A 27412-nucleotide genomic window follows, 5' to 3' on the forward strand; every position below is an offset into this window, starting at 1 on the left:
CCATTATACTTCTGATTAATAGCTACCATCTGTATCCGTGCCCTGTTCGACCCACCAGCTCAATAGCTATCTTGAGCAATGATCAATCTATTTTTCCCTAATGAACTGGGAAATTGATGCTTCTTTTTGATGTTTGATGTTTTGTCTTATGTTTGATATAACAGGCTGTGTTTTTAATTTAATGTATTGTTGAAGGCTTTCATGGCCAGAATCACTGGGTTGTTGTAGGTTTTTTCGGGCTATATGGCCATGGTCTAGAGGCATTCTCTCCTGATGTTTCGCCTGCATCTATGGCAAGCATCCTCAGAGGTAGTGAGGTCTGTTGGAACTAGGAAAAAGGGTTTATATATCTGTGGAATGACCAGGGTGAGACAAAGGACTCTTGTCTGCTGGAGCTAGGTGTTAATGTTTCAACTGACCACCTTGATTTACATTTAATGGCCTGACAGTGCCTAGAGCAAACTTTTGTTGATGGGTGATTAGCTGTCCTTGTTTGTTTCCCCTCTGTTGTTGTGCTGTTGTAATTTTAGAGGTTTTTAATACTGGTAGCCAGATTTTGTTCATTTTCATGGTTTTTAATTTAATTTTAGTTGTTAAGTCATAATTTGTTTTTAATTTGTTGGGTTGCCAAATTTTGTTACTATGGATGTATTGTTGTTGACTTCCGGCATTGAATGTTTGCCTTTTATGTTTGGAATCTGCCTTGAGTCCCTTCGGGGAGATAGGATGGAATATAAATAAAGGATTATTATTATTATTATTATTATTATTATTATTCTCAGCTACTTAAAATGAAGGTTTAATTTCGGTTGTTTGGGGCTTGCGACTAGGTACAAACATGTCACATATACAAATTTGTGGCCCCAAAGGACCCAGGTTTTCCACGTATACATAAAGTTGCCCTTTAGTTACCTAGGAACAGGACTTCCTACTCAAATAACAACTAGTTTCTTGCCAGGCAACCTGAGAAATGTGGTCAAAGTTCTGCCCCGGGGCTGTGTCTGACTCTGAGAGATGGGTTGTAATTCTGAGGGGTTTTTTTTCTGGTTGACCTTCAGTTTCCAAACTCCCCAGTCATTCTTTTTTTGTGACAAAAAAGAAAACATTGAATTGGAAGCCTCCAGGAGTGTCAATTTAACTTGCCCCTCCCCTGCATGACCTCCCTTTGAGCTGCCTTTTTGTCAGTTGGCAAAGACTTACAAAAATAGCCCTTCAGCCATTTACTGGTTGTGGTAGAAGGAAGAGAAATCTGTGCTGTTCAATATTGTTTCACTTACCAATCTCCATCCCTCTCTCAGAAGTATTTGTACATTTCTCTGCATCTTCCACTGTGATTCCTTGTTATGCTTCCACTCCAAGTATGCTCAAAATATACAGTTTATTATTGCCCGTGAATTCAAGTATCCACAGAACGTCTTGTAATATATCCCCTGAAGATATAGGGATTGAACTGTATGTAATAATATGTATTTGACCTCTTTTACATTCGTAGTTTAAGTGACATATTAATAGAAAGCATCATTTAAATTTTTAAAAAACGTTTATGTTGTGTGTCGTTTAAGCTATTTTGTTTTAGATTATGTTGTCAGCCCTTTTTGAGTTTTTAGACATGTATCATTTTGCAACACAGTAATTCAGTTTTACTTGGAAACTGGAGGTCGGGTATAAATCAAATAAATAAATTCATTTCACACCAATTTCATGGCCAAAAGTCAAAGCAAGGTAAGGTTTAATGTATTGTCGAAGGCTCTCACGGCCAGAATAACTTGGTTGCTATGAGTTTTCCGGGCTGTATGGCCATGTTCCAGAAGCATTCTCTCCTGACGTTTCACTTGCATCTATGGCAGGCATCTTCAGAGGTTGTGAGGGCTGTTGGAAACTAGGAATATGGGGTTTATATATATGTGGAATGTCAAGGGTGGGAAAAAGAACTCTTGTCTGTTTGAGGTAGGTGTGAATGTTGCAATTCGCCACCTTGATTGGCATTTAATGACCTAGTAGTTTCAAGGCCTGACTGCTTCCTTCCTGGGGAAATTCAACCAGAGAGGTTAGCCATAGCAGAGCACCTGTTGAACCAACCTGGACACAGCATGTTATTTGAGAACACAGAAATGCTGGACCACTCGAACAACCACCATGTCAGACTACACAGAGAAGCCACTGAAATCCATAAGCATGTGGGCAATTTCAACAGAAAGGAGGAAACAATGAAAATGAACAAAATCTGGCTACCAATATTAAAAATAAACCTCTAAAACCAAAACATTAAATTAAGAACACTCAAAAACGGGAATTTCAGACAAGAAATGATCAGGGCCAGCGAATCACCTCCCAACAAAGGATTCCGCCAGGCAGGAAGCATCCAGACTTTGAAACTGCAAGGCCATTCAATGCTAATCAAGCTGGCCAATTGCAACATTCACACCTGCTTCAAGCAGACAAGAGTTCTTTCTACCACCCTGGACTTTCCACAGATATATAAACCTTCCTTGACTATTTTCCAACAGACCTCACAATCTCTGAGGATGCATGCCATAGATGTGGGTGAAACGTCAGGAGAGAAAGCCTCAGGAACATGGCCATACAACCCAGAAAACTCACAACAACCTAAAGACAAAGGTTGTATATAAAAGCTGCTCTGAGTTGAGAAGGGTGAGGTATAAATGCTGTAAATAAATAAATAATGATAAATAAATGTAAACTAATTCTTTTTCAAAATTCAACACAATGCTTATGGGCTCTTTCTGTGTCTCAGGATATATATCGGAAGACGATTGACGACCACAGCTTCCAGCAGCTCATTGTAAGAGTCAGAAATGAGTCTTGTCTGTTCTGCAAAATGTTGGCACCATCCATCCAGGCATACAAGAAGCAGTGAACAAAAGGAACTCCTGGAGCGTGCAGCGACTTCATGGCTAAATCTATTTCATTCTCTAAATGTCATCCTCCTGGCCTACTTGTGAAAGAGAAGTATGAAAACCAAAGTCAAACGGCTCTTGTATGTACATCCATTTTTGTTCTGTATAGCATAGGTTAGATCAAGCGCAAGGAGCACGTGGCCTTTCAAATGTTGTTGGACTCCAGATCCTAGTAGCCATTGCCAGCCAAGCCAGTGATGAGGGATGATAGCAGTCATAGTCCAGCACCACTTGGAAGGCCCTGTCTCTGTTTATAGATTATTGGAGGTTTTTTTTATTAATCCTTACCAACTCTGTGGCAAAAAAAAATATGTAATATTGTTAGTGGAGATTGTGTAGCATGGAATTAACCTATTTGTTTTCTATTTTGTAAAGACATTATTTGGGATTGCTCTTGGCATCACTATATTGTAAAGAGAATCGTGGGCCAAGATTCTTGTGGCCTTACATTTCTAAAAGACTGTAGTCTTTTTACTTGATGTGAAGTGATTTAGTAGACTTATTGTAAAATGTAACGTTGAATGTGAATCCTATATAATAATGTTAGAGATTTCTGTGTTTTAGTATGGGATCATTCCCTTGTGTTTTCATTGCATGTTTAGATCTAGTGCACAATACTCCATAACAAGAGTGGAAATAAATAAGACTTCAGTAGAACAATTGCCCACATTTCCTTAACTTCAGAAAACTTTTTTTGGAGCCTTTCTAGATTCTCCAGTGCAATTATATGGTATGCTTCCAACTTACTCACAGTCACTATTATCCACAGTTTCAAGTATCCATGGAGTGATCTTGGAACATATCCTCAATCCAAGGTTCTAAATGGTTCTAAAGTACGAGGGTTGACTGAAAAGTAATGCCTCCATCTTCGTTACTTGGGTTTGGATGGGAATATTTTAATAAATCAAATGCAGAAATAATCCTTAGAATGTGCTCTTTAACTACCGCTGCTCACTTTTCCTCATAATCACCAGACAATTGGATACATTTCTGCCAACAATGAACAAGTTTTCTGAAGCCGTCATGGAAGAAGTCGACATGCTGTTTCCGCAGCCCATCATGCACAGATCTTCTGATAGCCAAGCAAAGCAATAATGTGACCTACACATTCTTGTGAAATGCCAATTATGCTTGACATTTCTCTCTGAGTGATATGACTATTGTCCTGAATCAATCTGTCAACCTTTTGCTTGTGAAACTCTGTAGTTGCTGTCACAGGACGTCCACCTCTTTGTTTGTCACCAAGTCAGATGTTCCCACCTCAGCATCTTTAAACTTACTTGCCCAATGATGCACAGTACTCCCATCAACACAATCACCATAAACAGCTTGCATTCTCTGATGAATCTCCTTTGGAGTGTCATATTCTGCTGTCAAGAATTCAATGACTGCACGTTGCTTAAGTTGCATTGACCAACCATCTGTGCAGGGTTCCATAATTTGCACTTTAACAACACAACCGTTCAATGGTAAGGCTTCCCTCCAAAATGGAACTATAGAGGAGAGTCTACCGAACAAGTCAGTACCTGCCGCATACCAGTACTTCCATCTGTTGAGGAGTTACAAAGGTGGAGACATTACATTTCATTCAACCCTTGTACTTACAAAATTAAGGGATGCTGGTGCTTTGCTTCTAAAGTGTTGCTAAAATTCTGGTGGAGAAAATTTCAGAACTCTTAACAAAACTTTCAAAATTTTGTTATAAAATGGCAGTTCCTAATTGGTTCTGTAATAAAAATTGGCAACAACGAAATAATAATGGAATTTTGAAAGTTGTATTAGACTTCTGAAATTTTCACCACCAGAACTTTAGCAACACTTTAGAAGCAAAGCACCAGCACCCTCTAGTTTAGTAAATACTTTAGAACTATTTAGAACCATGGATTGCCCATGCCTGATATCCTCCATGGATAGAGACATCGTACTGTATTGGTTCTTAAAAAAGAACTCCCAGCAATACATTTTAGTAGCTCAGAAACTAATCTCTAAGAATGTGATACATGCATTTTAAGTGAATTCAGGGACTCACTCCGTAATATGTGTTGTGATTCTATGATGACATATTGGAGAGGAAGTGAACAGTCATTTGTAGCATCTTTTCAATAACAGCCATACCGTTATTGGTTAATCAAAATGCTGAAAATACTTCATGTAAGTTTTCAAAGCTTCACGCCTTTTCAGCAGGCAAAAGGCTTATTAATCACACAGGAAGGAAACAATGGTGTTGTAGGGATTACGCTGCAGGTAGAGACAGCATCTCCTTGGCCATGTAAGGACCAGGGACAAAGGGCAGGAAAAGGCAGGCTATATAATTTAAGCTCCATTATCAACAGAAAAGTAACTTGGGCAGTGTCAAGGGAAATTACATTTCTGTTGCTGGTGAAATTTTAGTACCTGTATTTTATTGCCCTTTGTCCTCGGTCTTTACATGGCCCTTGAGTGCTCTAACGGGAGGTCAGCTGTGACCAGCAGTAGTGCAGAATTCAAAGAGGTACCAATGGAGGGTGAAAGGAAGATACGTACCAAGAAGAATGCGCATCAAGCCAACTCTGACTGGGACCGCCTTCTACCTGGAAACTGATGCCGTCACTGTGGAAGAACATGTGGGTCAAGAATAGGGCTCTACGTGCTCTGTGGACCCACTGCCAAGACACTACACTTGGAAGGCCATCATACTCTTGTCAAATGAGGGATCACCTACGTAAGCACATGGCCAAGGAGAAGTTTCCTGTACCCACACTGACATTCCTCAATATAATAACTGAAAACACAATAACTTCTGAGATAGAATGCAGACCTGTGACTCCCACATCACTAACTTTTCCCCTCTCCTATATGATTTTTAATGGGTTTTTTTTCTCATAAAGGAGCCACCAAACTTCTGAAAGCAATCACGGGGCAGTTCCTGCATTTTCTTTTTTAGTTTTAACATAATGTTCGGTATTTACTATAATTAAACAAGGTGCTGTGTTTTTTAAAAAATACAGTTTAGAAGTTCTATATCCAAACATCTCTGAATCTATAAGCTTTCCTTAATGGAGTGAAAAAATAAATCTAAGCAAATGGTACATAATTTTGCTGTTACTTTGAATGCTTCCTATGATGCAGAAACTGAACGTAATATATGATGTAAACGGTTTACTGTTTTTATATACTACCTTTGAGGGTTTGAAGAATCATCTTTGAGGTATCTGTCACTTTATGAAACAACTTATGAATATTCTTGCTAAGGTTATCTCTTTAAAATACTACTGATAGGTGTTGAAAATGTAATATGAGCACAATTTTGGTATCTGTGTTAAGTGAAATGACATAACTGCTAAGTAGAAATGCCGTGTAATAAGTATCTAGCATCCACCAATATTAGCAACATTAGTCTAAAAGGGTTTGTTGTTTTTTCTTTGCTTTTGGCCTTAGTATTTGTTATACACTTTTTTATATATTGATAATTTAAATAAGTCATATCATGCCGCTGTGCCAGTTGTCTTAGATTATTGTGCTTTCTTCAACAACGTGACTTCATTGAAGAATTTAGCTTGGCCTTATGGTAAGATCATGGCACAGTGGGTTAAAGCACTGAGCTTATTGACCGAAAGGTTGCAGGTTCGAATTCAGGAGCGGCGTGAGCTTCCGCTGTCAGCTCCAGCTTCTGCCAACCTAGCAGTTCGAAAACATGCAAATGTGAGTAGATCAATAGGTACTGCTCCAGCTGGAAGGTAACGGCGCTCCATTAGTCATGCCAGCCATATAACCTTGGAGGTGTCTACAGACAATGCCGGCTCTTCGGCTTAGAATTAGAGATGAGCACCAACCCCCAGAGTCGGACATGACTGGATTTAACGTCAGGAGAAAACCTTTACCTTACCTATGGTAAGATTACCATCCTATCTGTTCCATGCTAACATGGGAGATTGGGAATAATATTATTTTCTTGAGGGACTCCTTGGATATCCATAGGTAGGACTACAACCCCATTATCTATATCCATTGACCATGCCGGCTGGGGAGAATGGCAGCTGTAATTCAATAGCTTAGCATCCCAAGGAGAAGAAGGGCTGCCCAGTTGTCTCAGTCACATTGCAAAGGACTATGCAAACAAAGCTTGCATAAAAGCTCCATAAGAAGCACTAAAGTTTATCTGAATTTCTAGTTACAAGTTTTGGGGCTTCAATAAAATAATTGGACTAATTCAATTGCCTGCAAATTGAATAGATAAGGCCCTTCAAAAGAGGAATCCTCCATTTTTTGAATTGCCATTGCTTCCAGTTGTAGAAATTTCCAAAGAAGGGGATTTGATTCCTCCGGATCTAACAAAAGATAAACCAGAAGGACAACAGTGGTGTTTTTTCTTCCATTCCTTATGGTGCATTCACACATTTTACTGGATAGAAATCGGACATTTTTATGAAGTGGGAATTCTGTCTTCTAATCGTGTTATTGGCAATCATGTCAAGTAAATGGGTAACAACCTGACCTTTTGTCTTCTAGGCAACAACCACTGGAATATATCAATGAATGTATATTGAAGTTTTATGGCTAATGTATAAATAAATGGAATAAACATTTCCCTTGTTTGTATGGTGTGTCTGTATTGGAGGGATGAACGTGAAGACAGGCTTGTTTTTGAGAGTGAGGTCTAAGAGTGAAGATCCACTAGCAACATAAGACTCGCAAAAGAGATATAAATCTGGGAAGTGGATAAAAGTCTACCAGTTTGGGGGAAGACGTTCTTAAAATGTCAAAGACTTCAGTACTGTTCTTCTAGAGCAGTGTTTCTCAACCTGGAGGTTGGGACCCTTGGGGGAGGGTAATGAGTGGGCTTTCTGAGGGGTCATCAAAGACCATGAGAAAACATATATTTCTGATGGTCTTGGGAACCCCTTTGGCAGAGAAAGCTGAAGATCTCTCCGTCTGTTCTTCTCTTCCTTTTTGGAAACAGATGGTGAATCCTTCCACCAAAAGTCCTTCTGCTGTGATTGGCTGGCCTCTCAGCTAAGGGGAGGGCTGTTTCTGAGACTCCAAGGAAGGAGGGGAGAGCAGGTGTGCTGTCCCGTGAATCACTGACAATTCCTCCCAAATCCCTTGAGTATTTTCTGTTGGTCATGGGGGTTCTGTGTGTGAAGTTTGGCCCAATTCTATCACGGTGGGGTTCAAGTGGCTCTTTGATTGTAGGTGAACTACAAATCCCAGCAACTACAACTCCCAAATGTCAAGGTTTATTTTCCCCAAACTCCACCAGTGTTCACATTTGGGCATATTGAGTATTCATGTCAAGTTTGGTCCAGATCCATTATTGTTTGAGTCCACAGTGCTCTCTGGATGTAGGAAAACTACAACACCCAAACTCAAGGTCAGTGCCCACACAACCATTCCAGTATTATCTGTTGGTCAAAGGGGTGCTGTGTGCCAAGTTTGATTCAATTCCATCCTTGATGGAGTCCAGAATGCTTTTTGATTGTATGTGAACTATAAATCCCAGCAACTACAACTCCCAAATGACAAAATCAATCCTGTACCAACTCCACCAGTATACGAATTTGGACGTATTGGGCATTTGTGCCAAATTTGGTACAGTGCATTAAAATATGTCCTGCATATCAGATATTTACATTACGAATCACAACAGCAGCAAAATTAGTAATGAAGTAGCAACGAAAATAATGTGATGTTTGGTGGTCACAACACGAGGAACTGTATGAAAGAGCCGCGGGATTAGGAAGGTTGAGAACCACTGCTTTAGAGACTGCACCTAGTATTTAAACAAGAGCACAAGGCTTGATGGTCTAGTTGCATCAGAACAGCTAATATTTACAGCCAGGTGAGCAAATGTGCAGAAGTGCACACCTGTGTTGCTAAACACAGCTATTGATATGAATCAATAGTGGACTAGTATCATATACAGAAAAACAAATATCTGCCAACAGGTACATTACCATATTACATAATATATATATAGTAAAATAATCCTCCACTACAGAGTTCCCCAATCCCAGAATAAAACCAAAGTAATCTGGTCCATGACACCAGTGTTAAACAGCTTGTAACCAAATGCATCTAGAATGAATTTGGGTTTTCCTTGTGTAAAATGGGATATATACGTATGCTTATTATGGTCAAGATTTGAGATAGGCTATCTAGTATTCAATTATAGGTGTGTCCTACTTTTCAGTGCTCCACTTGTCATTGATCTAGTCCAGTGGCTCTCAACCTGTGGGTCTCCAGATGTTTTGGCCTTCAACTCCCAGATATCCTAACAACTGGTAAACTGGCTGGGATTTCTGGGAGTTGTAGGCCAAAACACCTGGGGACCCACAGGTTGAGAACCACTGATCTAGTATTTTGACCTTTAAAATTATGATTGGAGTCTGCTAATTCAAAGCATGGTCCACTCTTTCAACCAAGTGTCATGTTAAGGGTGTTTTGTAAATCAAAAAGAGCAAAAGAGGAAAGGCAAGGTCTCTTTTGGGTGGACTCCGACTTTCCTACCTACCCAGTTTAGAAAATAGCCCAAAATTACTTGGAAGAGGCAGCTGGAATATGCTGGAATCCGTCCTGAGTCCTCTTGGGGAGACAGGGCAGAATATAAATAGTTATTGTTATTATTATGATTATGATTATTATCATCCTCACCATCATCTGAGAGCAATTCAAATAAGGGAAGCAAAGGCGCGCGCGGGAGAAAGCACGCTGCTCGGCTATTGCCTCTGCCGAGCTCAGAAGGCTTATACTCGAGTGAGAAGGGCGTCTTTCAGCCCCACACCTTCCTGCCAGGACTCTCACCTCTCAGGACAACAACCCAGCTGGAAAATCCCTATGCAAGGTGGAGGACAGCTGGAAACCGCAGAAGCTGCTCCACCTAACCTTCGAAAATCCGAAGGAATCCGGACCATCCCCTCACCAATTCATCCACAAGTTGAGGGGTGAGAGACCCTGAGCCATAGGCCATAGGCTCCTCAGAGAGGGCGCGGAGCTGGGAAGCGGAGCTGGGTAGAGCGAGGAGGAAGGCTGTAGCAAGGGGGAAGGAGAAGGAGGAGTGGCCGCCATTACCTGCGGCCTCGCGTTCTCGGCGCTCTCGGCGTTCTCGCCGCTCCCCGCGGCTTTTCGGCGGTCGGCTGGCAAAACCATCGTAAAGCCGCCGCCGCTGCTGCCGCTGTCGCTGCTGCCGCTGCCGTTGCCGTTGCAGCCGCCAGGTTTCCATCGGCTCCCTGTCCCTGTTCCATCGGCTCTGCTCCCCCCCCAGCTTGGCCGCCTCCGCCGAGCCTCCTCAACTTCCGCCAAATCGCCATCCTCTCGAGCGTTGTTGGGTCCCGCTCCTTCTGGGCGACTGGGCGGCCATCCGCGGCCATCACCGGATCGCCGGACCGCCGCGGCCGCGGCCTCCAGATCCATCTTCAGCGCCGGGCCGCCGTCAGGCCGCCGTCATCAGGCCGACGCTGCCGACGCTGCCGCGGCCGCCATTATCGCCGGGCCGCGAATCCGGGCCATCACTGGGCCGTTGCTGCCAACGCTGCCAACGCCAGGAAGGGGTTGGTGCCACCCCACAGGAGCCCTTGGACTGCGCCGCCGTTGGACTGCGACCTCCAAGCGAGGGCCGCCCCCTGCGGGAGTTGAATCACCGCTAGGCCGCTAGGCCGCCGGTCCACCAGCATCTCCTTACAGAGTTGCGGCCGCTGCACTCCACCGCCGGCGAGCCGCTATCGGCTGGCTGCCTATGCCGCTGGGCCGAGATTGCTGCCGTCCGGACGAGTCCACACCATCTCGAGGGAGAGGCCGAACAATCGCCAGACCTGCCGCAGCCATCACGACTGGGGGCCGCTACCACCTTCCATCAGGCGACAGTCGCTCCCAGATAGTGGCCATCACCAGCTGCCACTGCCGCGGCAGGCCGCCGTGTCCATCAGGCCTGCCGCTGAGTCACGGCCTCCATCGCTGCCATTTTCCATCAGGGCAAAGCGATAAAGGATTTTGACTGTGTCTGTGCAGGCCCTCTGCGCTGGTTTCTCTGTATAGTCCTCTTTGAGTCATTGTGTGCTGACTTTCTTGTGCAGACCTCTGCGTAGTTTCCTGTGCTGGCCTTATGTAGATTTTTGTGTAGACCTCTAAACCAGCCGTTTATTGATACATACTGGATGAGAGTTGATTGACCATCTGTGCTGCCCCACCCCCGAGTTACCAACTCCGGAAGCCCATCCGCTGGCTTACAATCCGTCTAGATACTCTGGGGTCATGGCAATATTTAATTAATTACCACCATTACCACCCATAAAAGGGAGTTGTATAATACCAACCAGTCCATTCCTGGCAGTCATTGTTGTCATCTGCCATCTGTAATAGGATAGAGCACTTAGGCGCCAGCCATCGATTGCCAGATTGCACCAGCACTTACGCCCCTTCCCCGTCCCTCTGTGCCGCACTTTATTATCACTAAATAGAGCACTTTAGACCTAGCACTTTATTGAGATCTGCACTTTATTAATGTGCCTTTAGACCTTGCACTTTATTAATGTGCCTTTGTGTATGTGTGCTGCTGCTAACTAATTACGATCATTACGATTACTGATGAATTGCTCCAAATTCTAAGCACTTTATGAACTGTTCCATTGTAGTAGTCGGAACATCAATTACCATCTGTTTTGCTGCTACCCATGTGGTCCCCTGCCCCCATTTGTGTATTGCTCCTGTTGCTTTTTTGTAGCGGAGGGGGCAGAAGGGGGGGTGTTCTGGAGCCTGTGATTGAAGATGTGGTGGGGAGGGGGGAGGAGGGGGAGGGGGGATGTTGGCAAGAACCTATAAGTCTAACAACAAGTATAGGAGAAAGGGATCGTATGGCTCGGAATTGCGGCATGGAGGGGGGGAGGTGTTCCACTAGCCGAGGGGCCCCCATAGAGGTCGTGGTGGGAAGGAGGAGATGCGGGAGAAGGAGACCTCGAATTCGGCTCAATTCGGACCGCTTATCTAAATTGACTATTCCCAATCGGTCTCCTAAGGTAAATTGGTGTAACCAGGTGAGCGGGCCCTCTGGCTTGAAGGTGGTGTTGTTGAACGCCAGGTCTGTCAACGGAAAGACATCTTGGATCCAGGATTTAATCCTGGAGGAGCGGGCAGATCTGGCGTGCATCACGGAGACCTGGCTGGATGAAGCGGGGGGCGTAAACCTCTCCCAGCTCTGTCCTCCAGGTTTCTCCGTACAACACCAACCAAGGGCCGGAGGACGGGGAGGCGGTGTCGCAGTGGTCTATAGAGATTCCATCCATCTAACCAGGAGCCCCATCCCGCAGACCACAAATTTTGAATGCGTCCACCTGAGGGTGGGTGACCGGGACAGAATAGGGATTCTGCTAGTGTACCGTCCACCTCGCTGCACTACAGTCTCCCTACCTGAGCTAGCGGGGGTGGTCTCGAGCCTGGCGGTGGAGTCCCAACGGCTTCTTGTGCTGGGGGACTTCAACATCCACGCCGAGGCAACCCTCACAGGTGCGGCTCAGGACTTCATGTCCGCCATGGCAACCATGGGGCTGTCCCAACGAATAACTGGCCCCACCCACTGTGCTGGACACACATTGGACTTGGTTTTCTGTCAGGGATGGGAGCAGAGTGGCGGTGTGGAGGAGTTGTCCATCTCTCCGTTGCCATGGTCCGACCACTTCCTGATTAGATTTAGGCTCACTGCGCCCCCTAACCTCCGCAAGGGTGGAGGACCCATTAGGATGGTCCGCCCCAGGAGGCTAATGGATCCGAGTGGATTCCTGACGGCTCTTGGGGAGTTTCCCGCCGCCGCGGTAGGTGATCATGTCGAGGCCTTGGTCGCTCTCTGGAATGGGGAGATGACCAGGGCTATTGACAAGATCGCTCCGGAACGTCCCCTCTCGAGTAACCGAGCTAAACCAGCCCCTTGGTTTACTGAGGAGCTGGCAGCGATGAAGCGAAAGAAGAGGGTTCTAGAGAGCGTGTGGCGCTCAGACCCAAGCGAGTCAAACCGAACACGGTTTGTGTCCTTTTTAAGGGCATATGCCGCGGCAATAAAAGCCGCAAAGAAAACTTTCTTTGCGGCCACTATTGCGTCTGCAAAAAACCGTCCGGCGGAGTTGTTTCGGGTTGTCAGAGGTCTTTTAACTCCCCCTACTTCAGGTGGGAGCCCTGACAACTCGGCAGCGCGCTGTGAAGCATTTGCTCGGTTCTTTGCAGACAAAGTCGCTTTGATCCGCTCTGGGCTGGACGCCACATTAGATGCAGTCTCTGTGGATGTGACACAAGCACCTGCTTGTCCGATTTTGTTGGATTCTTTTCAGTTTGTGAAACCCGAGGATGTGGACAAGATACTTGGAGGAATGAGACCCACCACGTCCATCCTAGACCCCTGCCCATCCTGGCTTCTGAAGGAGGCCAGAGGGGGATTGGCCGAGTGGGTAACGGTGGTGGTTAATGCCTCCCTTCGGGAAGGCAAGATTCCAGCGAGCCTAAAACATCACTCGACCCCACTAAATTGGACAACTTTCGGCCTGTTTCCAATCTTCCCTTCTTGGGCAAAGTCATGGAAAGCGTGGTGGCCTCACAACTCCAGGTATTCTTGAGAGACACGGATAATCTGGATCCGGCACAGTCTGGTTTCAGACCGGGACATGGTACCGAGACGGTCTTGGTCGCCTTAGTCGATGATCTGCGCCGGGAGCTAGACAGGGGGAGTGTGTCCCTGTTGGTGCTCCTGGACCTCTCAGCGGCCTTCGATACCGTCGACCACGGTATTCTTCTGGGGCGCCTTGCAGAGATGGGTCTTGGGGGCACTGCTTTGCAGTGGCTCCGGTCATTTCTGGAGGGTCGTACCCAGAAGGTGTTGCTGGGGGACTCCTGTTCAGCGCCACAGCCGTTGATCTGTGGCGTTCCTCAGGGTTCCATCTTGTCCCCCTTGCTGTTTAACATCTACATGAAGCCGCTGGGTGAGATCATCCGGAGTTTCGGGGTGCGGTGTCACCTGTACGCAGATGATGTCCAACTCTGTCACTCCTTCCCACCTGCTACTAAGGAGGCCGTCGAAGTCCTGAACCGGTGCCTGGCCGCTGTAATGGTCTGGATGAGGGCGAACAAACTGAAACTAAATCCAGACAAGACAGAGGTACTCCTGGTCAGTCGCAAGGCCGAACAGGGTATAGGGTTACAGCCTGTGCTGGACGGGGTCGCACTCCCCTTGAAGGCGCAGGTTCGCAGCTTGGGTGTGACCCTGGACTCATCGCTGAGCCTGGAGCCTCAGGTTTCAGCGGTGACCAGGGGAGCATTTGCACAGCTTAGGCTCGTGCGCCAGCTGCGCCCGTATCTTGGGAAGTCTGACTTGGCCACGGTGGTACACGCTTTGGTCACATCCCGCCTCGACTACTGCAACGCTCTCTACGTGGGGCTGCCCTTGAAGACGGCCCGGAAGCTTCAGCTAGTCCAACGCGCGGCAGCCATGTTGTTAACGGGAGCAGGACGCAGAGAGCATACAACGCCCCTGCTGTCCCAGCTCCACTGGCTGCCGATTCGCTACTGGGCCCAATTTAAGGTGCTGGTGTTATCCTACAAAGCCCTGAACGGTTCCGGCCCAAAATACCTTGCAGACCGCATCTCGGCCTATGAGCCCACGAGGGCCTTGAGATCATCCGAGGAGGCCCTTCTCTCGGTCCCGCCTGCCTCACAGGCACGTCTGGCGGGGACGAGAGAGCGGGCCTTCTCGGTGGTGGCCCCCCGGCTGTGGAACACCCTCCCTGTTGAAGTTAGACAGGCGCCCTCCTTGATGGCCTTTCGTAGGGGCCTGAAAACATGGCTCTTCGAGCAGGCCTTCAACTGAGTATATCCTGAAACGACACTGGAATGAACTAGGACTATGAATTTTGGCTATGACCCCAGGACTTGACGAAGCGGATTTTTAGTATAAGTATATGTTATGTCTGTATTGTCTGGTCTGTATTGTTGGAATTTATTGTACACTGTTCTTTTATGTTGCTGTTCACCGCCCCGAGTCGCCCTCGGGCTGAGAGGGGCGGTCAATAAATGCAAAAAATAAATAAATAAATAAAATAAATAAGGAGGTAGCCTATAATGTTCCCTGGCACAATCTCATTCTCAATCCTCTAACTTGAAGGTGGACTTTCATATGGAACAAACTATAACAATTTAATGTGGACCACTAGTGCCTCAAGACTATGAAAACAGGAAATAACCAGGTACTCAACTTCATTGGACATGACCCCATTAGTTCTTTATCTTGTTCTCTTTATAATGTTAAGCTCAAGGTTAGGCTTGCTTAGGGTGGATAGGGCACAATTGCTTATTTTTTTATTCTCGTGGAAAGAACCATCAATCACAGAAGCGAAAAAGGGAATGCAAGGAGTGCTTGAATTCACATTACAACAATCTTTTAAGAATCTAAACCAGTGACACCAAAAGGCAGTAACCAAAGCTAGTCTTCAACACAGCCCTCAGATTTATTCACAGCAAACCTATTTTAAGCATTTCTGCTTAGTTTATTTTTTTAATCTTATCTGAAGCCAACAGAGGAATAAAAGATTGTAATTTTTTAGTTTTACAAGGCTTTTCATAGTCAATTATAAAGCTATTCCTATAAAACAAAAAATATTTTTAGCTGAGGAGTGACCTGAACACACTGTATTGAAGCCAAACATCTTGAAATAAAAGTTATGGCACTACTTAGATGTTTATATTAAGACAAACATGACTAAGGTCATCTAAAAGGATAAGGTAAAGGTTTCCCTTTGGCACTGTCTAGTGCAGGGGTCCACAAACTTTTTAAACAGAGGGCCAGGTCACAGTCCCTCAAACTGTTGGAGGGCCAGATTATAATTTGATAAACACATGAATTCCTATGCACACTGCAAATATCTTATTTGTAGTGCAAAAAACACTTAAAACAAATACAATAGTTAAAATGAAGAACAATTTTAACAAATATAAACTTATTAGTATTTCAATGGGAAGTGTGGGCCTGCTTTTGGCTGATAAGATAGGATTGTTGTTGTTGCTGTGTGATTTCAGACTTAGGTTGACTCTGAGCAAGGGCCAGGTAAATGACCTTGGAGGGCCGTATCCAGCCCCCGGGCCTTAGTTTGAGGACCCTTGGTCTAGTATCTGATTCTGTGGGGTGGTGCTCATTTCTGTTTCTAAGGCAAAGAGCCATTGTTGTCCATTGACACCTCCAAGGTCATGTGGCTGGCATGACTGCATGGAGTACCGTTACCTTCCCACCAGAGCGGTACCTATTGATCTACACACATTTCTATCTTTTTTAACAGCTAGGTTGGCAGAAGCTGAGGCCAGTAGTGGGAGCTCACCCCGCTTCCCAGATTCAAACCACTGACATTTCGATCAGCAAGTTCAGCAGCTCAGCGGTTTAATCCAGCTGTGCTACCGGGGTTCTCAAAGTGCAGGTGCCTATATATTGTGCAGGCAGAAAATTATAAAACAAAAAGAGGTCAAAAGTCAAAACAATGCAACAAACTAAGATGTATCACATTTCTATGTGTCGATGACTTACTTTCAAGGAGCAGCCATTGGCAATGAATGATTTAGTACTACATCAAAGGATGTGCTTTGGATAACTTGGATTCGATTTTAAGGAAAATAAAATTACACCGAAAAAGTTTCAAATACACTGAGCAAGTTCAGGTAAACATTTAAAATTTATTAAACTTTTTGGTCAAAATAATTGAACAATTATGTACAATCCCGTTGTATTAGCTCTCGCATATGTTTTTGTTTTAGGAACAAAGTCAATCTAATGGTTAAATGACCTATTCGTTCCACATTTCAAGATTTGCAAATAGTGTCACAACTGATATACAGTATACGATTTTTATTTAAACTTTATCTTTAGAACCCCCCCTCCCACAATTACTATTAGATCGCGAAAAAGAGTAGCACTCTATGGACATTAATTGACAGGGTATGGACAGAGACATGTTGCTCTTGCATATTCATATCTAACTTTAATAATCATAGTAAACCTTCATTTAATGAAAATTGGAGTGTGAACTATACACCTGCATTTTAGTCAGGAATCTCGAGGGGCCTGAATTTCAAGGATTTTGTAGGCACATTCAGTAGTTAAGTTCAGAGGAAGTAAGGGATATATGATGCTGTCATGTGTGCCTACTACTATTGTGTACAAGTTTACTCCCACAGGCATCTACCATGAAACACTTAGAGACCATCATCCAAAAGAGAGATTCCAAAAGTGAGGAACATATTCCTTAGCCTTATATCATTAGTAGAAATGCAATATTCTACAAATGTAATTTCTTATCAGTATTTAGCCTCATGACAGCTTGATCTCCTCATGTCAACAGACCCAGAGCAGAATACAAATATGTTTAGCCTGTGCTCCTGTTTGGCATAATCAGGTTTGAAAACATACTAGCTTTAGATTGAGTGGGAAGTTTGGGAGTCATATGTTTATGTCCAGTTGTAGTATTTAAAAAGCAAAGATCTAAAAGGTAAAAAAAAGTAATGCACATTAAGGTACGTGTCTCAGTTGTGAGGCATATTCACTGTTAACCAGAGCAGTGATTCATTGAAGGGTCAGATGTACACGAACACTGCGTTCCTTTAAGGCTGCAGATGAATTTTATCTCAAATGTCTTAGTTTTGTGCACAACAGATGATTTTGTTTTAAACACAGAAAACCAACAGAAGCTAAGGTAAAGACAACTGGAAACAAATTTGAGTCTAGTTTGAAGCAGTAAATATGAGACTGCTTTATACTGTCAAAATGAGTATTTTCGGGACAAACTATGTTCAAATCTTTTCCTCAGTTATTTTGCACAATCTCAATACATGCAATAAAAAAGACTGAATACATACTTTCAGATTTAAAAACACTTTTTATAGTTTGTTATTTTTATTAAGTGGTTTACACCAGAAGGTGTGGTTATAGATACAGTTGGTGAGTAAATATACATGAAAAACCTGTCTACGCACCCGACTCTAGACTTACCTATATGCTCAAAGGTAGAAACACCATAAAGCTTAGATGAAGGCCAGAGAAAGAATGTTTACAGGCATAAAGCACAAATATATGTTTTGAAAGGCCCAAATATTACAGCAGATAAAGAGCACATGAGATAGAAATTACATTTTTATGACAATTTGTTTCTTGGGTGTTAGATTTTTGGTCTATCAACTGGAAAGGAAGGCTCAGACTTAAATAAATACATTTGTTTTGAATATTGGCCTTTATTGAGTATTGTCCATTGCTTCTGCTTCAAGTGGGCTTTGTTTGTTTACAAAAAAAAAAAAAATCAATTTCCATGTTCCCCCTCACTGAAGGCAGAAATACACCATGAACTCAAGTCCAGGCCAGCTTCTCTCCTTTACCTATAAAGGGAAATAAGTGCATCAATGTTCTTTACTGGAAGGACAAGAAGGCCATCTCTGACATATAAACAACTGAGCTTAACTATGCAAGACGACAACTTTGTCCTCGAATATGCCGCCTTTAATTAATTTTGTCCTGGAATATATACAAGTTATTGGTGGCAGCTACAGCAATGATGTTTTCTGCAGGGTGCCATGCTGTATGGAGGATCTTCTTGTTGAAGTCCAGACTGTCAACACTTATTTCATCTTTCTTCCTCTTGCCGCCTGTGCACACTTTCCGGGGCTTTAAGATAGCACGAGGTTTGCTACTTTCTCTCGATGCTTCTAATGTTATGTCTCGCCGTGTGTTTCGATCAAACATCCTAAAGAAGTTGTTGTATGAGCCAGTCATAATGGCGCTATAGCAAAAGAGAAAACAGGCAATGGTTTATTCAAGGCATTCAGTCTATTACAACATTATGATACTCTCTTTCAGTAATTTTCCATTTTGCTTCTTCCAATTCATTAAACACATCCTTATTTAACCTGTAGCGCAGTGATTCTCAACCTGTGGGTCCCCAAATGTTTTGGCTTTCAACTCCCAGAAAATCTAACATCTGGTAAACTGGCTGGGATTTCCAGGAGTTGTAGGCCAAAACCACTGCTGTAGCACATGCAATACCACAATCTGACCTCATACATCTCAACTTGATCCTCACATCTACCAGGTGTACTTACAGTAACACATTAAATATACTATTATGTAATCAATGGAGATTCCACTGCTAGTGCTAAGAGCTAAGGTAAAGGTTCAAGTCTGGATTGCACTCTCATCTTCTCAAAAAGAATAGATTCTGAAAAATCCCAATTATGACTGTGCATCAAAGAAGAGATGCATACGTTATCATCTTATAATCTGACATGATGCCACAAGAATGTGAAAGTGTATTATAGTTGTTTTAAACTGTTTATTTTATGATGTTTTATACTTATCATCAATGTATTTGGATTGTTGTTTACATAAATTTAATATGTTGTAAGCCACATTGGGTCCCGTGAGGGATAAAAGCAGGATATAAATACATTATCATCATCATCATCATCATCATCATCATCATCATCATCATCTTCAAATATAAAGATTAGATTACATAAAACACTCGACACACATTTTCACGATTTAGGCAAACCTTTGAAGTAAGTCTAATTGTTTCAGTAAGCCTCACCTATCGGAACCATTCCAGCAGCACTCAAACTTGTCAAAGATGCAGTCATTCTCATAAAGTGAACAAAGTTTGCTTCGAAGATATTCATGAACCTTGAAAAATACAAACAGGGGACAGCATGAGAACAGCTTCCATTTCTTCATTTTTAAACTCTATCTCTATCTATTTTAATTCATTATATTTAAATAATTAAGTATTATATGCTACATAGTACCCATACTGTACCTGATAGGTCTCTACGGGCCTGTTTTCCATATTGAGATCCCATACTTTAACCGAAAGGTAGTCTCTGGTCATCATATATCGACCACTGTGACTAAACTTTACATCTGATATTGAGGAAATTATTTCTGAAAAGAAGGATCGGCTGCTGGGATCTTCAGGCTCCTCAAAGACTGAAAATGAAAAGGTACATAAAAGAGCTGTTGAGAATCCCGGGTCATAACATTTTGGCACTGTCAAACAATTAAGACTCACTAAGTTTAGATAACTTACATAATTCATGGGGTTGACAGGTGACTTGAAGCCATACACAAACATACACATTGTGTACATTATATACTGAGTGTTTTAGTTGTTTTTGTTTTTAATGTAAAAATGAGTAATTAAATGAATAATTAAATACTTTTTAAAAATGTACTTCATATTGTTTTACATACTGTGTTTAAATTTATATTGAAAGCCATTTTGAGTTCCATTTAGGGAAAAGCAGGATATAAATCAAATCAACCAATGGGTCAATCATTAGGCCCTTTTCTCTATTTAAGCGCTCATTAAATAGGACTTCCAATTAATCACTAAGTCTTAGGGCAGAGGTCCTCAAATTAAGGCCCGGAGGCCGAATACGGCCCTCCAAGGTCATTCCCCGGCCCTCACTCAGGGTCAACCTAAGTCAGACATGACTTGAAAGCACACAACAACAGCAACAACAATCCTATCTCATCAGCCAAAAGCAGGCCTACACTTCCCATTGAAATACTAATGTTTATATTTGTTAAAATTGTTCTTCATTTTAATTATTGTATTGTATGTGCTTTTTGCACTACAAATAAGATATGTGCAGTGTGCATAGGAATTCGTGTTTTTTTCAAACTATAATCCGGCCCTCCAATAGTTTGAGGGACTGTGACCTGGCCCTCTGTTTAAAAAGTTTGAGGACCTCTGTCTTAGGGTATGTCTACACTATTGACTTAATGAAATTTGACACCACTTTAACTGGCATGACTCAATATTAGGAACTTATGGGAGTTGTAGTCTTACAAGGCATTTAGCCTTCTTGGCCAAACAGTGTTGATGCCTCACCCATGCTATAAATCCTAGGATTCCATAACATGCAATCATGGTAGTTAAAGTGGTGTAAAACTGCATTATTTCTACAGTGTTGATGCACCCTCTGTTGTTCTAGACCAGTGGTTCCCAACCTCTTGGTGCAGTGTACCCTACTAAGCTCCTTTTAGACCTTCCACGTGAAGCAGAATTCCTCAAGTCAGATAAAAGCAGATGCTGCAGAGCTATTTTACTGTGTGGATCATTTTATAGAAACACCAGGACTTAAAACACATGCATTTTGTGCTTTTCTGGCTAGCGGATATAGTGGATCTGCAATCACTTTTTTCCCAACGTGCCAGTGACCAGCACCATATTTCTGCCAATTGATTGCAATTGTTTCTATCTTTTCTGGAAACTTGTTAGAAATAAACATAGCTCTTGGATATTGGTTGGTCCATAGACTTTTAGTGTACTACATGTTCCTAATTTGTTTTAGGGTGTTAAAGATGACAGAGAATCAAATTATATGCACCTAAATTTCTCTTCTGTATATTTCTTTAAAATTACTTTCCTACCCAATATTTTACCTGCACATTTCAATACTACTTGTGTCATTTTAGTGCACTTCAACACTAACTTTCAGAGGCTATTAAACCTATTTATAGAAACAAAAAGCATGGTATACAAGAGTCCCATACTCCTTGTGAGAAAAAAATACTTTCACCAATGAAAGGTTGTACATTACATATGCCTCAATCATAAAATACTAACCTCTCAACTCTTGGGCACTAATTTCAAATCCAGGGTATTATGTAACAATGGTAATTACACTCTCTATAAATGACACAAGTTCTGTCAGTATCTCCTCATTCATTAAAGATGAAAAGATATACCGTGAGCTTGGTAGCTGCAGGGCTTTGATTCGAGGGGTCACCATGGACACTCAAATCAGTGGATGCTTAAATCCCATTATATAGAATGGTATAATAAAACAGTATTTCTTTTATAAAATGACAAAATCAAGATCTGTCTTTTGGAATATTTTTTGTTGGAAGCAGGGGGAATCTATTTTCAAGCGATGGACTATCAAGACTGGAGAGCCAGGATTGCTCGAGTCACATCAGCAAAGTTTCACTAATCTATAATAGTTCCACTCAAATTGGTAAGCATGGACTGCTTACTATGGCCTGGAGCAATCATCTGTTTGCCTATACGAGAGTGTTTAGGAAAGAAACCAAGAACTATGGCCAATAGACACAAATACAATGCTACTCACTAGGCACACTGAAAAAAGAAAAATGTTAGTCTCCCGTTAAAGGTAGCTTAAAAAACACTGATCTAGAAGATAATTCTGAATTTCACATCTATGAAAAGCATGGCCTCTACCTTACACATGTCACTAGTAAGTTTTCTAGGAATAAGCAAAACTCATTATTTAAATGCTTGCAGGAAAAAAAATCATACCCGAATATATCTGACAATGATACACAGAAAACTGAGAAACAACTTACATTTTGAATGTCTATCACAAAGGGCTGACGAACGCATATCACAGAGACGTATAGTTCCTTTGCTACTGCTGTAGACAAATACGTTACAATGATGAGGGTGGAATTCTGCTGCAGTTATGACCTCTGTCAGTTCTTCCATGTTAGCAGGTTTTATATCTACAATGTCTGAAAGTTTACTTGTAAAGGTTAATATTATATTGTTTTCAATTTCCACTATTTTCCAATACAGGGATTCAGGGTAGCTTACAACACATTAAAACCAGAATAGATTAGTAGTACGGAACATTAAGAAAATACAGAGTGCTGTTTCAGAAAGTAGTTAAACCATTAAAACCATTTAAAAATTCACTAAAGACAAGATATAAACAGCAAAGTAACACATCTGTAAAAGCCTACTGTAGTGAATTCCTGAATAAAAAATCCTGTTGTAATCGAAGTTTTTGCTTGCTGGCAAGATAGCAAGGAGGAAGCCATGCTAATCTCCATGTACTCCCAACTGTACATGGGAAGGTGGGAAGACTGAGAGAATACTGTCCTCAAACAACCTTAGATTTCTTCCTGGTTCATATAGGAAGATACTATACTCCAGATATTCTGAATGCAATCAACATATAGGCCATAATCCGACTTTTAAATTGTGCCTGGTAATGGACTGGCAGCTGTAGCAGAAAGGCAGTCGCATACTCTCTGTAGCCAGTCCTATGCCTGCAGCTAAATATGTAAACTGAAATTTCTGAGTGCCTTTTAAAAGCATCTCCATAAAGCACATAACAGCAATCCAAATAAGATGTGATAAAATGTAACTTGGTGGCCAGATCAGACATTTTCAGCTGGCACATTAAGTTCAACTGTGAAAATGCACTCCTTGTCACTTGGGCTTGCAGACTCAGGGTTGAGTCCAGGAACTTGACCAAACTGTGAACCTTCACCTTCAGGAGTAGTGTAATTCTAACCAGTACAATGCTGAATCTCAATTCCTAGATCTGCTTTTTTGATTGACCTATAATTTGCGCTCATCCAATTCATTACAGGCACATATTTAGCATGGAAACAGCTCCCCAGGAGTTAGGCAAAAAGTAATAATAGAGCTGGGTATGTGCCGTTATGCCCAGACGCTTTAAAATAAAACTTTGACGTGCTGCTATCTATGTCTGGGCGAAACTGCTGGGGTCTTTCTTTAGGCAAATTGAGCTTTCTTGAATAACCGAGACCACTTCAAGATTAAACATTAAACAGGGTATTTATTAACAAAGTCCTTGTAGACTTGGCTCAGCTTATTAATGTTACCAAACAATCAATGAATAATAAATTGCATCTATATTAATAAACTCTATATTCAGTTAAACTCAATTACTCTATCTATCTCTATCTATCTATCTATCTATCTATCTATCTATCTATCTATCTATCTATAATCTATAGGTCTCAGTTAAACTAAATTACTCAATCTATCTATCTATAACTAAATTAAACTCAATTACTCAATTGTTTTTACAATGATATTTTCTGAGGTACCTCTCTGCCAACAGCACATCATGGATTCTTCCTAAAACTGAAGGGGCAGGGAGACCTCCAAAATGGCTGCTTCTATCCTGGAAACAGGGGCGGGCCCAAAGAGCTACTCTTTGGCCAATTATTGCAGAGGGCCTGAAAACTGGCTTTCCTGCCTCTGGCTGCTAACCTTTTTTAGGCCTTTGCAGAGGCTGCAGAGGCCTAGGCGAAAGGCAAGGGGCAACCAATTTAAGCAACCCAAAAAGACAATAAACCCAGTCTCCTGGGAGACGGAACAGGGTAGTATCAGCAAATTGATTCCTCGCCAGTCATAAAATATAGGAAGATGAAATTTCTAAAAGAAGGGTGGGTGAAGTAGAACACACGGGCCTCATGTAGCCTCCTAGGGTGGTTTATGTAGCCTCCAACGTCCCCTTCTTTTGTTCCAAATACCCCTAAATGACCTATAGAGGGTGTGGAAGACATTTCCTAGACTTTTAAAGCCCCCCCTCCCCCCGCCCCGGTCAAAATACGTTTTTGTGACTTTTTAAAAATGCCCCCTAGGAGGGTGTTTCAAGGCATTTTTTGGGGTTGAGGAAACAATTAAGAGTGTGGTCCCCCAAGGTTTCCTGGGGAATGGTGCATTAAAGACCGCTCCTAGCCTTCCACAAATTTCCACTCCTAGTCTAAAATCAACAGCTGAATTTTTTAAAAAACATTGTTTTAAAATTACTTTATCGATTTTTTACATTATTGTTATTGTCTGAAGGATCGGTGGCTTCGCAACAAAACTTGTTATTTATCAAATTACAGTACCTATTTAGAGATTTAACATACATAACACAAAGTATAATACAACATGGTTTTCCCATCCTCATTTGAATCAAGTTTAACTGTATTGCATATAAAAGTTACATAAATTTTGCATGGCACAGCCAGTCTTCCAAAGCTCAGTAACACGCAGAGTTTGAACCAGATCAAAATCCCACTGATTTCAGAGAATGACTACTATGATGAGATATGGACCTACTGATTGACAAAAGGGGTGAGACACTAAGAGGTCTAAGATCACAAGCAACCCTCAGCCTACTTCAAGTCTTCTGCTAGTTAATTACTTCAGACCATTGGCAAAAATTATCTGTTCTACTTATTTCAATGTGCTGGGCAACTAGAGGAAACACAATAGCAGACAGATAGAGAAAATGTGTGCCTCTGCCCATTTTGGGTCTGACCCATGACAGAAGATTATCCCAAATGATCATCAACAAAAGAAAGCTGTCTATTCTGGTAATACCATGTCCAAGCACAGCTGTAGCATATATGAAAATTAGTTTTAAAAATGGATAGCAGACTAACAGAATAATGGAATAGAGTAAATTACAAGACTCCCAATTACATCTCATTATTTTGCAAGTTAACATCCAAACTATAAAGCACCAACTTTGTTTATACAAATTATTGTCTTCATGCAAAATCAGAACTTCTGAGTATCTAACAAAAATTGACTAAGTAGATTAAAAGACTCAAAACAACACAAAAGCCTACTATTTAGGAAAAGCTTTCAAGATATTACACTTTTACCATATTTAGTTTAAAAAAGGATACTAAAACTTCTATCTGTGATTTCTAAATGCCACAGGTTGATTCTTAGGTCATCAGCAGAAAGGTATGTTTCATGATCACTATTTACTGAAATAGAGTTTATGTGATACGTGTGTGCATTTGCAAATATCCTTCGGGGACTCGCTTCTACCATCAGGTCCATAGGTTTCAGTATTGGCACCTAAAATGGAGAAAGGAACAAAAGTTGGCTTTTGCATAAAACAGCAATTATTGTGGCTATCAGGATTTAAAGAATTATATCTAAAGTTTCAATGATAAATTTCAATTTAACCACAAGTCAAGTCAGCCTAAGAATCTGGCTTGCAGTTAATCATTTTGGAAGTTATAGTGTATGCAATACCCTTTTCACCCAGACTGGCAGTGGATGTGAGTATCCTCAGAAGTAAATCCTATTATATTAAATGGATCATCACTACACACGTATGGGTAGAAGATCAGACTCTGAAGATGGTATTAAAGAGGGATGACTAGCTAAATTATCACTGTTGTAATATTTATAACATTTACATATACTTGCTGTGTAGATTAGTACTGTACTTTTCTCACCAGCTGTAAGGGAAAGCATGGAGTTTCTTAAAATGTGAAAGTATCAACCTACACAAGTACTTGCTAATTTTAGGCTTCGTGTAGATTTAGTCATATTTAGAGCAAGCTCACTGAAACAAATGGAACGTTAACCATGACAAAATGACACTAATATTTTGGATCTATTGTAAGTGCGACTATGTTACGATCCAACCAGATCCAAAATCATTTATAATGACAATGCTTAGAATGCGATTTTCCTGCTTCTTGGCAGGGGGTTGGACTGGATGGCCCATAAGATCTTTTCCGACTCTATGATTCTGAGAATGACCTGTCATTGAATCCAATTTCAGTAGCATCTCCCTGACAAATTAGTGTAGCTTCAGCATTTAAAGCCTTGAAACAATATACAAGGGTTATCCAGAAAATAAGGTTACAAGATTTTTAAAAAATGCAAAGATTGAATATATTTTAATAAAACTTGTGTGGATTGTAGCATAGGTATTACATTATTTTTCCTCATAATCACTATTCAGTTCAATACATTTTGTCATGCGTAGAATGAGTTTTTGATGCCTGTGTCATAGATATTTCCCTCCGCCTTTTTCAGCCAATTTGTGACTTTGATTTTCCCCTCATTGTTGTCGGAAAAGGGGTTTCCACTAAAGTGTTCCTTCAATTTAGTGAACAGCTGATAGTCACCGGGTGCAAGACTGGGGCTGTGAGAGGGGTGGCTTAAAACATCCCAACCAAATGAAGTCAACAATTCTTGTGTTGCATGAGTGGTGCGGACGCGCATTGTCATGAAGGAGACAGACTCCTACCATCAGTATCCCACGATGTTTAATTTGGATGGCTCTGCAGTTTCTTCATGGTCTCACAATACATTCCGTACCCATTTTGTCACATGCAGTCTTGACATTACGTTCTCTCCATAAACTGAAACGATTTCGCGATGAATCTCAGAAAAGCTTAGTGTTTAGGTTTTCAGGGCAAACTTCGTACTTGGAGGGAAATGGAATGAGGGCGCTCATCTCTAACCTTTACCACAATGTCAGTCGATGAGCTGCTGATGACTGGCACTGCTCATTTGCTTCCGCTGGCTGCCCGCTACACGACAGTGATACCAACTTGATACCCATGAAAATTCCCTGCGAGATCTACATGCCTTGTAACCTTACATCCTGGATAACCATCATACAATGCAATGTTAATGGGGAGGGGGGGGGTGAGGAAGAAGAGGGGGAATATCTTTCGTTTTGAATATATCCTAATCCAGATAATTTCCAAATAATGCTGTTAATACCAATGTGCCTTTATAGACAAATGTCAGTTTACAATGCCTCTTTTGTACAGTTAAATTATTGTCAAAATATTCAATATTTCAGATACTGAATGTATCCTTTGCGGACTTCATTTTATAAACAGAAATTAGGAGAAAGTACACAGGCTATACACATCCAAATAAATAAATTAACATGACATGACTATAGAACTACATGTGCAC

General features: G+C 41.9%; 2 protein-coding genes across 2 annotated transcripts in view; one reads left to right on the top strand and one right to left on the bottom strand.

Annotated features, from left to right (window-relative positions):
* BNIP3 (BCL2 interacting protein 3) overlaps positions 1–7483 on the top strand; it is a 29803-nt gene extending 22320 nt beyond the window's left edge. The window contains exon 6 of the mRNA XM_060768652.2: positions 2756–7483. Coding sequence (XP_060624635.1) covers positions 2756–2807 — 52 coding nt within the window. The 3' untranslated portion in view covers positions 2808–7483. The remainder of the gene's footprint in view (positions 1–2755) is intronic.
* A 9083-nt stretch (positions 7484–16566) lies between these two features.
* Positions 16567–27412, bottom strand: part of PPP2R2D (protein phosphatase 2 regulatory subunit Bdelta) — a 32808-nt gene continuing 21962 nt past the window's right edge. The window contains exons 6-10 of the mRNA XM_060768651.2: positions 25363–25540; positions 22267–22431; positions 19712–19881; positions 19487–19578; positions 16567–18679 (exon numbers count right to left, since the gene is read on the bottom strand). Of these exons, the coding sequence (XP_060624634.2) occupies positions 18400–18679; positions 19487–19578; positions 19712–19881; positions 22267–22431; positions 25363–25540 (885 nt within the window). The 3' untranslated portion in view covers positions 16567–18399. The remainder of the gene's footprint in view (positions 18680–19486; positions 19579–19711; positions 19882–22266; positions 22432–25362; positions 25541–27412) is intronic.

The sequence above is a fragment of the Anolis sagrei genome, chromosome 3 (assembly GCF_037176765.1).
Source record: "Anolis sagrei isolate rAnoSag1 chromosome 3, rAnoSag1.mat, whole genome shotgun sequence".
NCBI classification, from domain to species: Eukaryota; Metazoa; Chordata; class Lepidosauria; order Squamata; family Dactyloidae; genus Anolis; species Anolis sagrei.